Consider the following 11,787-nt stretch of genomic DNA (forward strand, 5'->3'; position numbering starts at 1 on the left):
CTGTTCATGACCAGGGTAGCTGTGTTTCAACACCAAAGGAGTCACCTCCTTCCTGCCTTCTTAATTCTCTTACCTGCAAGAACAGTGACTACCAATTTATCCAAATAATCTCAACATTTTGCTAGAGTCTGGACCACAGCTGAATTTATCTAATCACTTTAGTGATTTAAGTAAAAGTTCCAAAGCATTTTTTCCCCTGGTCAAAAGGTATTTCCCCAAACAGAAATATGAATCTCCATGGGGCCAGGTTACAGGGCAGATATAAGCAACTTTATGGTCTGAGGACCAAGGACTAACTGACCCTCCAATAATTATCACCAGTTGGTTCAGAGCAGACTTAGGGTGAGCTGCTTCTTAACAGGTCTCATCAGGGAGCCATCGTTGCCAGAGAAAGCTGGCCCACCTCTTTTGGTCATCGAACAGTGCCTAGTAGAGCTCTGGCACCAGGTTCTCCCTGGTGTCTAACCTCATTCTTTCCTTGGGCCAGTGCAAATTCATTTCACCCAAGGGACTCCAAGATTTCAAAGTCCTGCTAGCCTAGCCCTGGGATAGGGTGAGAGGTAAAGACAGTGCCTTAGGAGTTTTATTTTTAAGAGACTTACTCCACAGTGTAAAGTATGCAATGCTTATTCTGAACATTTAGGAAGGTGGATTTCCTAGAATTTGTGGCCTCAGCTCAATAACCCATAGTTTCTTGCAACACATTAAAACCAGGACTGAGCCACCAGCAGCAAATAAACCCTGAGTAACCTCAATACGGGTTAATAAGATTAGCTGCTTGCTCTGCACACTGCCCTGCCCCTCCTCTTCTGGGCACCTGTGGTGCTAGGCCAGAAGGTTTGCAGCTTAGCCTGGTGGCAGGGGGGACCAAAGCAATTAGGGCCTCTGACCTGCACTAGCTAAAAAGATGGCTGATGACAACATGGCCAGCCAGTTGCGCTGTGTTGGGAATAGGGACATGGGGGAGTGGGGATGCCTTCCCAGTTCTCAGTGGACTTGAGATTGGCTTGAAGGGAGGATATATCAGTCCTTAACTCCTGATGCACTCTCTTTCTTGTCCTCCAGAGGATGAGTACAAATAGCAAAGTTACAAGAATGTAGTACAAGGACGGTGTGGGTTAAGTTATATATAAAGGCAAACTCCTATTTACCCAAGTGAAATGAAAACTTAGGTCCAAACAAAAACCTATACATGAATGTTTATAGTGGCTTTATTTATAATCACCAAAAATCGCCCAAATATCCTTCACCTGGTAACTGTACAAGCACTACCTGGTGATGTAAACAGTCGAAGATAAAGGGTGCGTGTGTTATTTCATGTAAATTCATCTGCTGTGTGTGCACAATTCAAGAGCCTGTATTACAGGATTCCCAACTCTTTGGCAACCAAAGGAAATATGGATGACCCTCAAACACATGCCTTTTTTAAAAAATCCTCACCTGAGGATATTTTTCCATTGATTTTTAGAGAGTGGAAGGGAGAGGGAACAGAGAGAGAAACATTGATATGAAAGAGACAAATCGATTGGTTGCTTCCCACATGTGCCCCAACAAGGGCTGGGAGCCTGAAACCGAGATATGTGCCCTTGACCAGAATTGAACCTGGAACCCTTCAGTCCACAGGCCGATGCTCTATCCACTGAGCCAAATCGGCTAGGGCCGCATGCCTTCTTTGTGAGAGAAGCAGACTCAAAAAGCTACATAAGATAGTTATATAACATTCTGGAAGAGGCAAGGCAAAGGGATGGGAAAAAAATTAGTGGTTGCCAGGGGTCAGGATGGGAGAGGTGACCATGAAGGGGCATGGGAGAGCTTGGGTGATGGAACTATTCTATTTCTTGATTGTGGTTGTTGTTAAACAAATCTCAAAAAACCTGACTTGGAAAACAAGAGTAGGAACAGAGCAAGGAGTGTATCACAGGGCTTAATGAGCCCTGGAACTGATGACACTAGGACCAGGGAAGGGAGGAAGCTGGAAGCAGCATTAATGATAGGGGATAGTACAATGGAAACCTGCTTTTTCAGTGCGATCCTTTCCTTTGAAGAGGATTTTAAAAAGTACAGCAGAAAAAAAAATAATAAGAGTACAGCAGAGCTCTCATAGGCAATGCTTCCCTGGCACTGGATGTAACTCCTCTCCTACCTGTCTCTCTCATAAGCAGAAAGTGTTGGGGAGTAAGAACAAGACTGGGATCAAGTAAGGATGAGCAAAAAGAGTTTGCACCTGGAGACAGGTCTTGGAGTTGGGAGAGACTCCAAGTGCCCCCTTTTCTCGTGACTTGAGGTCCATAATGGTTTAGAAAGGTTACAAGCTGTCATAGCCAATTAACAGGAAACTTAATCAGCTGAAATGATGATCAAGCTTTCTATGGGAAGGTCAAGATCGTCTGGCTAATGGCCATAACAGACACTAATAACATAAGCATCTTAAATGCCAAGCTAATACAGATGTCCCACTTTGTTTTTGTAGCAAGGTGACATGGGGAATACTTCCAGGGTATTTAAGTGAAACAAAATGAAAATGTAGACAGACCCAAAGTAATGTCAACACCTAAAGCATTTATTTGGATATCTTTAAGCTTTTTACATATGATACATTCCAAATTTTACAAGTTTTCCACAGATAGTAAAGTTATAGCCAATTTATTAAACAGATATGATTTTCCCTGATATAGAAAGCATGTTACATAAACATTTCCACAATAAACATAATACATGCGGAACAAATCATAATACTAAGATGATTCATTAGGTAGGGAAGACAATTAGCTTAATGATGCAAACATTATTTCATCTTCTAAATTTATCTTCTCTCAGACTCTGACATTCTCAGAGAGTGAAATTCAGGGATGACACCCTCAGTCCTAAAAGCTGGAAAATGCTCATGATTTGGTGAAAATGTTCATAATCCATTTACGAGGGAGAGACCAGACCTGGTCTTCTTCATTTTAAATTGAATCTTGATGAACATTATTGAGAAAAGCTGAAAGAAGCTGGACTTAAAAGCTAAAGGAATGAGGATGTGACAAAAGCCAAAATAAACATTAAAATCATTATGCCATCCACAGTCCAAACCATCAGATCTTACCAATGGCAAAAAGGCCAGAAAAAAGGGGAGAGCACTAGGTTCTAATCTAGATTTTCTTTCTGTTGGGTGAGAAACGCCTCCTCTCATCTGGGTGAGTCAGTCCCAAGCAAGAAGGGTCAAGGTCATCCTTTCAGAAGACTACCTTGGAGAGGAAGCAGTGACTGCAGCTTCTGTATCCCCACTTATTTTACCCTGAAGTCTGGATTCTGACCTTCCTCCTGGGTACACTGTGGAGTGTGTAAAGCTGAGTGTGATGGAACTTTTAGATGCAGTTCAAAGAAAACCGAGTGAAAGGATTACTGCATCAGCTGAAAAAAAATCCAAGAGCCTTTCATTATTCATTTGTCCCTTAGCCTCACCTTAGAGAGGCTCTGAATTTATTCCTCCACAAAATCTGCCATCAATCTGTGTGTATCCAAGCTCTCGGCACATGTACATCAAACAGAGTGGCCATGTGGTATATAATAGTAATAATCAATTTTACTAAGTGGCTATCATTCTAGGAAGGCACCTCTTAGTAAAAACAATAATGTTTAAAAAGAATACAAAGCCTGGGCACACAGGCTGTCCCAGGAATGTACTAAGAGAGCCAGCACATAATCAGCGATCCATCTTTCCAGGAAATGCGAGTGGGGAAGGGAGTACAGGAACTACAAAACAGTTCTTTTTTTTTCCTGCTAGTGTTTGATTCTAGATGCATACACTTCTCCATTTAGTCTTAGAAATAAAAGAATATATTGTCTGAAAAATTAGGATACTCTATAACTTTTCAAAAAGCCCTTTAAAATGAGTTTTTCTCTCTCAAAGTCAGAAGTCTTGCCAAAGAAAATAAAATAAAAAATCCAACCTTCCACAGCTTTGAGAACCACCCAGCATTTGAAGAAACAACTGCCTCCCCTTCCTCACAGGGGTTCCTCATGCACAAGTGCCCCAGTCCTCTGACAGCTGGCGCAGACAAGGGAAAGCTGCTTTCCAAATCCACTGCTTTGCTCTTAGAGGTAGGGTCCGTCAGCAGAGGGGACGCCAACCCAGTCCATGTTGAGTCACTGAGTGGGAGGGACTAGGAAGTGTGACCCCAATAGACCAGAGACTTTGTTTCCTCCTGCTGGTGAATCAGCTTCAGGCTTAGAGTGCCCTGTGATCAGTACTGTAACATGGCTCAGATGACTGGGAACGGTCAAACGCAGTCAGGTACTCACAGAGGGGATGTGTCCAGCCCAGGAAGAGAAGCTACTTGCAAGAAGTTATGTTTGAGGGATACAGCAAATGGTGCAAGAAAATATGCTGACGGAAGATGATTTTCATCAGTCCCTAGAGCCAGAAACTATAAAAAAAAAAAACTGGGAAGAAAAGCGTAACTAAACAATTTATTTCCAAATCCAGTGGAATTGATTTCCTATTCTTTTTCTTGAAAAGCTGCTGGGTTACAAAAATCCGAGTTTATGTTTTTGGTGGTGCATGACTATAAATGTTGCCAGTCAATGCCAACCAGTGTCTGATTTGCTTCCTGTGCATGTCCAATTTCCTCTGTGATACTGTGCTGGTGCCAGAGCTTCTGAATCTTCTTAAATCGCTCTTTGCACAAATGTAAAGGATTTCCCCGTCTAGAAAGAAGACAGATGTCACTCTGGATGCATTCTGTTTATTCATCTATTTATCCCAGACTTTCCCGGTTTAGGAAAAGTTATAAGTTATTGCTTTTAGATCCTCTGCAAAATTTCTGTTTGGCAGGCGACTGTGGTTATTAAGACGTTAGTTTTGCAGGTTTGCTAGGAGAAGCTGAAAGGGAATAAGTGCTGAAAAAAAGAGGAAAATGCACACGAGCTATACTTCCTCAGACAGGGCTGAGGGAACAGGGGCAGGGTTGAGCAGGAGGGTCTGGGTTGAGAAGTTATAACTACCAATTCATTGTCCATTTCGTTAGTTGAATGTAAAAAGAAGGGAGGGGCAGGGGAGAGGATAGAAGGAAAATTACAGGGGTACACATGTTCCTCAGAGTACTATCTTTCAGCCACAAAGTCTAAGCAAAGCAGCCAAATGTAAATAACATCTGGGCCTAATATAATTAAGCACAAGTTTTGGTGAGTTCATGCCTGGGGCCTCTGCTCCCAATTCACAGGACACACTCCTCTCACTCTCTAACCAGGGCTCCTCCTAAGAGCCCGCACTCCTTAGAGCAGTGGTTCAACCTTTCTAATGCCGCGACCCTTTAATACAGTTCCTCATGTTGTGGTGACCCCCAACCATAAAATCATTTTCGTTGCTACTTCATAACTGTAATTTTGCTACTGTTATGAATTGTAAATATCTGTGTTTTCCGATGGTCTTAGGCCAGTGGTCGGCAAATTGCGGCTCGCGAGCCGTGGTTTGCTGCTCTGTTGACTAATGAGTTTGCCGACCACTGACCTAGACTCTCGATTCCAATAATTACAGGCTGTTGTTGTTCCTTGTGATTAAGCCCCTATCCCAGTGGTCGGCAAACTCATTGGTCAACAGAGCCGCAGTTTGCCGACCACTGTCTTAGGTGACCCTGCTAGCGGTTCTCAACCTGTGGGTTGCGACCCACAGGTTGAGAACCGCTGCTGTAGAGCCTAAGACCATCGGAAAACACAGATATTTACATTACGATTCATAACAGTAGCAAAATTACAGTTATGAAGTAGCAACGAAAATAATTTTATGGTTGGGGTCACCACAACATGAGGAACTGTATTAAAGGGTCGCGGCATTAGAAAGGTTGAGAACCACTGCCTTAGAGAATAGGAAAACCATCAACAGGAGGCATGTGCCTAACAACCTTGCAGCCAAGCCCCTGGGGCAGCCCATCTACTATTCTACCTGTTTCAGACATTGAACTTCTGAACCTCAAGGCTGGATGGTTATATCTGGGTATCTTCTTTGGGCAAAAAGAGATGGTCTAACAAATTTTTTAATAGTATTTGAGGGAACTACTGTAAGCATTTTGCTTATAATAGAAGTTACCATAGAAGTGATTAAGCCTGTTGTATTGCTCTATACACTGAGTGGCCAGATTATTATGATCTCTGAACGCATAATAATCTGGCCACTCAGTGGTGTGTGTGTGTGTGTGTGTGTATACATACATGTGCATATAAATATATATATATACACACATATGTGTATACACACACACACATATACATATATATACATCTATCTATCTATCTATCTATCTATCTATCTATCTATCTATATGTATGTTAGAGGCCCAGTGCATGAATTCGTGCATGGGTGGGGTCCGGCCAGCCTGGCCAGGGGGAGGGGACATGGGCGGTTGGCCGGCCTGCCTGCTGGTCAAACTCCTGGTCAAGGGGACAATTTGCATATTAGCCTTTTATTGTATAGGATATACACTGAGTGGCAGATTATTATGCATTCAGAGATCATAATAATCTGGCCACTCACTGTATGTCCTAAATCTTTGTCCCCAGATTCTTATGAAATAAGCTCATTTCTTATCAATGAAGATTTGCTCTCTTTAGATCACTTGAAGAGCACCAGTATCCCCATACAAAGCCACACAAGTTCCAATGTGCTCTCCCTACAGAGCTCTGATGCTGTGGATGCCACAAGCAATTCAAACAGTTTTGATTCTCTGGAGTAAGAAATGGAAAAAAGTTGCAACCTGTCCTGTTCTTTCCTTTATCTATCCCGATGGCCCTCATGACATTCTAAGGGCTGGGAAAGGGAGTGCCCAACCAGGCACCAGGTGCCCTCCTTGGAGGAGTCCACAGATACCAGCCATCTCTGCCAGAACGGAAGCCCTGCAGCAGCCTGGGCTGTGAGCAGACCGGCCTCCGAGCCACATGGCTCATTATGTTCACCATGTACTGAAGGCTCTGGAGGCCCAGAGTCAGTGAACCCAGCCCCCCAGGATGGGGGCCCTTACCTGAGTCCCTGGTCAGTCTCCCCATAGTCATCAAGGTACGGAGGAGAATAAAAACAGCCTTTCGTTTTGCCGGCTAAAAATAGCACCTGACATTCCCGTACTCTGTAGAGAGACCATTTACATGTTACGTTACAACCAAGGTTTGGCTTCAGCTTCAAATGGGTTGAAGTCTTATAAAAATAAATAAACAACAGCATTTACAGCAGAGACAGAAGAGTATCAACACATCACTAAAAATCACTGAAATGACTGTACTGTAAATCAATATAGTGAGAAAGTGGAACACTGTGGAATAGGAATTGACAGCTCCCATAATAGTAGCATTTAAAAAACTGTTAAGTGTGAGAAAGTTAACTTCTAAACATAAAATAGTTACTGGTATTTTTAACCACTATCATGAGAAAATTACCCATTAAAAAATGGTATACAAACATTTTGAATTAGGCTGACTTGAAACACAAAACAATACTGTACACGACAAAAAGAATTTTGAAATACGACAGACGGGAGAAAATGCTACTTTCACATTTTCCCTAAGGGCTATTTAAAAAAGTGTCTCCTGATCCCTGACAGGTTTGCTTGACTTTTTAAAAACTGAGCTCAATTCAAGTTATTGAAAACCTACCTCATACAAGAAACTGTCAGGCACTGAGATGACTAAGATATGGAGATGATTTATGCCCCGAGGAGCTCACACTCATGTCAATTCTCTCCTTCAAACCCTAAAATGGCTTTCACCTCACTCACAGACGACACCAGGATATGCCAGACCCCACGAGTCTCTCCATGATTTCATTCACTCCAGCAACACCAGCCTCCTGGCTGTTTCTAACACACAGCAGGCACATTCCCCAGCCACTGTGTACTTGCTGCTCCCTTTCTAGAATGCTCTACCACTTCTTTAGGTCTTTCTTCAAGTTACTTTTTCAGGGAACCTTCCCTGGTTCCCTATCTAAAATTCAACCCCCAGCTGCCATTTCCTATTCCCCTCCTTTGCACACAGCACTTTCTAAATCCTTACCAGTCTTGTTGATCTCCTGCCTCCCTCACTAGAAGATAAGCCCAGGAAGGCAGAGACTTCGATCTGCTTTGTTGACTACTGCACTCTCAATGCCCAGGACACAGAAGTCGTAATAAGTATTTGTTCTATGTTGTTGAACATACACAACTATATATATTGACCTGTAATATGTCTGAATCCAAAACCATGATGATACAACAAAAGGAGTAATTGTGACTAAATCTGGGTAAAATATCTAGTCAGACAACTGGAAGTTTCACATTAGAGTGAGGCATGAGGAAAACAGAACAGAACTGTCATGGGGGTGGGAATGATGGTAATAGAACCAACCAAGTTAGCACGAGCCAACTGTGGGATGTGAGAAGACAAGGCTCCCCATGTTCTTCAAATGAATACAACACATGCGAACAGCAGTCTCGGAATTCTCTGCAATGCGGCAGTTTTAGTGCCACCCTTTGACAGGCGTGCACCACAGCAGATGCAAAGCTAACAAGCTCCCTCAGGGCTCACCTACCTCAGGAAGATGCCCACTCCAGAACCACAGGAATAGGTGTGAGCTGTGCAAGCGCCCACATCCTCCCCTTCCAGTTCAGTCTGGCAGCAGTAGCTCTGGGAGCACAGCAGAGTTCCACAGACAAGGCACAGAGTTGGGGTTCTGCTCTTATCACCGCCTGATTTGGGGCACCTCCATGGAATAAAAAAAAAAGCACAAGTCATTGCTCTACAGAAGAGGGGATGAAGAGCTGCTAGTGGTAAAACCACTGTGGAGCAAAACTGTGCAACATTAGGTAGAGCTGAAGATGCCTATACCCTATGGTCCAGGAAAACTATTTCTATAATTGGGAACACCTCACACATATACACAAACACATGTACTAGAAACAATCAACCATTAGAGAAAAAAGAAATAAACTCATTATTAGGAGGAAAAATATAAATTCTGCTACTATTAAATAGTGAAATACCATATACAGTGAAAAATGATGAATTAAAAGTTACATACACTGAGTGGCCAGATTATTATGATCTTTGAACACATAATAATCTGGCCACTCAGTGTATATCCTGTATAATAAAACGCTAATATGCAAATTGTCCCCTTGACCAGGAGTTCCACCAGCAGGCAGGCCGGCCAACTGCCCATGTCCCCTCCCCCTGGCCAGGCTGGCCGGACCCCACTCATGCATGAATTAATGCACTGGGCCTCTAATACACACACACACACACACACACACACACACACACACACACACACACACACACACAGAGTGGCCAGATTATTATGCATTCAGAGATCATAATAATCTGGCCACTCAGTGTATGTCAAATGTATAAATAAATCTTACAAACAATGCTGAGTGAGAAAGGTGTAGGATATGTACAGTGCAATGCCATTTTATAGCTTAAAGCATGCAAAATAATAATAATAAATAAGAATGCTGCTTAGGAATATAAACATTTGCAGTTAACATGTAAATGCCCAGAAATGCTCCTACTCCATTCAGAACAGTGGATCTCTGATGCACCAGAGAAGAGATACACACACAGCTTCAACTGTCTAGGTAACACTTAATTTTCTACACTACTGATTATTCTTTATGTTACTGGCACATTAAATATGTAATCATGTATTAAAAATTACTAAGGGCTCTTATTACTTTAAACCGGGTGGGGCAAAAGTGGGTTTACAGTTGTGAGTATGCGAAAGACAATTTATTCTTGTATTATTACTTACTGTACTACTAGAGGCCCAGTGCATGAGTTCGTGCACCAGTGGGGTACCTCAGCCTGGTTTGCGGGATCGGGCCGAAACTGGCTCTCTGACATCCCCCGAGGGGTCCTGGATTGTGAGAGGGCGCAGGCCAGGCCGAGGGACCCCACCAGTGCACCAGCAGGGCTGGGGAGGGACGTGGGAGGTTGGTCAGGCGGGGAGGGACCGCAGGAGGGCTCCAGGGCGCGTTCAGCCCATCTCACTCAGTCCCGACTGGCCGGACCCCAGCAGCAAGCTCACCTACCAGTCGGAGCATCTTCCCCCTGGTGGTCAGTGCATACCATAGTGAGCAGTTGAGAAGCCTTAGCATAACATTAGCATATTATGCTTTGATTGGTTGAATGGCTGACCGGATAACCAGACACTTAGCATATTAGGCTTTTATTATATAGGATTTTCCATAAAAACAACTGTAGACCTTCTTTTGCCCCACCCTGTAGTGCAAATTGTTATTTAGATAATCTTTAATGAACCAAACTTGTTTCCCCATCAGCCCCTTTCCCAAATCTTATTCTGAAATATGGTGGAATGATGCTTTTACAAGTTAACTAGTGTAAAGAATACTGATGTTACGATTTTCCTACCCAAACAAAACAAAACAATGAACAAAATCCCTTAATTCCGTGTAGTGTTTTCAGTGGTAGGAAATGCTCAATCTTCTAATATCAAAACTTACGAGAAATTAGAGGCTTGATTAATGAGGCTGCTGTAATCTTCTGGAAGGTCTATCAATTTGTTAGATTCTCTTGGATAGCTTAAAAACACACAAACATAAAATCAATTAATATGAGGTCATATCACAACAATGACAGGATAACTCATTTGTAACTTAGTCAAAACAAGTAAAGGCAGACTGAACCTGAGTGCTGAAGCTACCAGTGGTACATGAAGCCACAGCAAAAAACTTAAAAAGTTACACTTAACATAAGACCTTATGGTTAACCTTTTTACTTGAAAAGCTCAGAATAAACCATTAGGACAGGACAGTAGACAGTACATAGATCCTGCCCCATTTAAATGAAAATGTGGTAGCTCTGGGGAGCTGGGGAAGGGACAGGAAAGGATGTTCATCCCCAGGCTTCTACCAAAACATCCCAGTAATTGAGAGCCCAACCACAGAACCTAGCAGAGAGCAGACAGAAAAGATGTGCTGATTACAGGTGATCTTAAGGCACAAATGAGTGGGAGGAGAGAAGTAGAGAACAGCTAAGTTAGAAGTACAATGTCATGTTGGTAAGTTAATTCAAATACAATTTAGAACCGAATTCAATTGGTATTTGAAAGCACACTCTCAGAGCTCATACCTGCCCCGAAAGGGCCATGTGGTTCGGCCCTTCCCTACTTTACCTACGGCAGAGATAGGAGTGGACTGACACCAAGAGGGAGCTACTTGGACCATAGTACTTATACCAGAATCGCTCGGGGAAAATTTGAGGTAGAGGGACGTACATGCGAGGAGCCGAACTTTAGAGAAATAGATTTGGTAGGTAGGGCCCCACGTATGTTTTAAAGTTTCCAGTGTCATTCTGATGTATACCTCAAGTTGAGAATTACTGTTGCACATCATGAGTTCTGACTGCAGGGTTGAACCATATGAAATTGGTGGTACTAAACCATTTTTACTTCTAAAAACTGCAATTTCATATTGTTCAACCTAAAAAAATTGTGGTGTTATGGTCTCTGGATTTGGGGCAGACTGTGTATAAAATCAAAGAAATAGAACACATAATCTCCTCTAGCCTTATGATTTTTATGAATATAGTCAGCAGAACCAAGGAGATATTAATAGATGAAATACATCTGTTATCACCTGGTTGAGCATACTGCAGAATCAGAATAGAGCTAATGTCAAAGGAATGGAAAAAAAAAAAAAAAAAAAAAAGACAGGTCACCACGTGACAATTAGTGAAGCTGAGTAATAGATATATGGAATCTTATTATGCTATTTTATTTTTCTTTCAGAACTGCTTTTATTTGGATAAATGACCCAAGCAGTC

General features: G+C 42.5%; 1 protein-coding gene across 14 annotated transcripts in view; it reads right to left on the bottom strand.

The window, feature by feature from the left end:
* Window positions 1-11,787, bottom strand: part of UBR2 (ubiquitin protein ligase E3 component n-recognin 2) — a 133,521-nt gene that overhangs the window by 3,333 nt on the left and 118,401 nt on the right. For 7 of the 14 annotated variants that reach the window (XM_080663185.1, XM_080663181.1, XM_080663174.1 and 4 more), the window contains exons 44-47: window positions 10,467-10,544; window positions 8,534-8,704; window positions 6,999-7,100; window positions 2,541-4,692 (exon numbers count right to left, since the gene is read on the bottom strand). In XM_080663185.1, coding sequence (XP_080519311.1) covers window positions 4,551-4,692; window positions 6,999-7,100; window positions 8,534-8,704; window positions 10,467-10,544 — 493 coding nt within the window. In that variant the 3' untranslated portion in view covers window positions 2,541-4,550. Of the gene's footprint in view, window positions 1-2,534; window positions 4,885-6,998; window positions 7,101-8,533; window positions 8,705-10,466; window positions 10,545-11,787 lie in introns of those variants that run through there. The other 7 variants (XM_080663176.1, XM_080663175.1, XM_080663187.1 and 4 more) reach the window with 4 other exon arrangements.

This window comes from Plecotus auritus, assembly GCF_963455305.1.
Source record: "Plecotus auritus genome assembly, chromosome: 4".
Taxonomy (NCBI): domain Eukaryota; kingdom Metazoa; phylum Chordata; class Mammalia; order Chiroptera; family Vespertilionidae; genus Plecotus; species Plecotus auritus.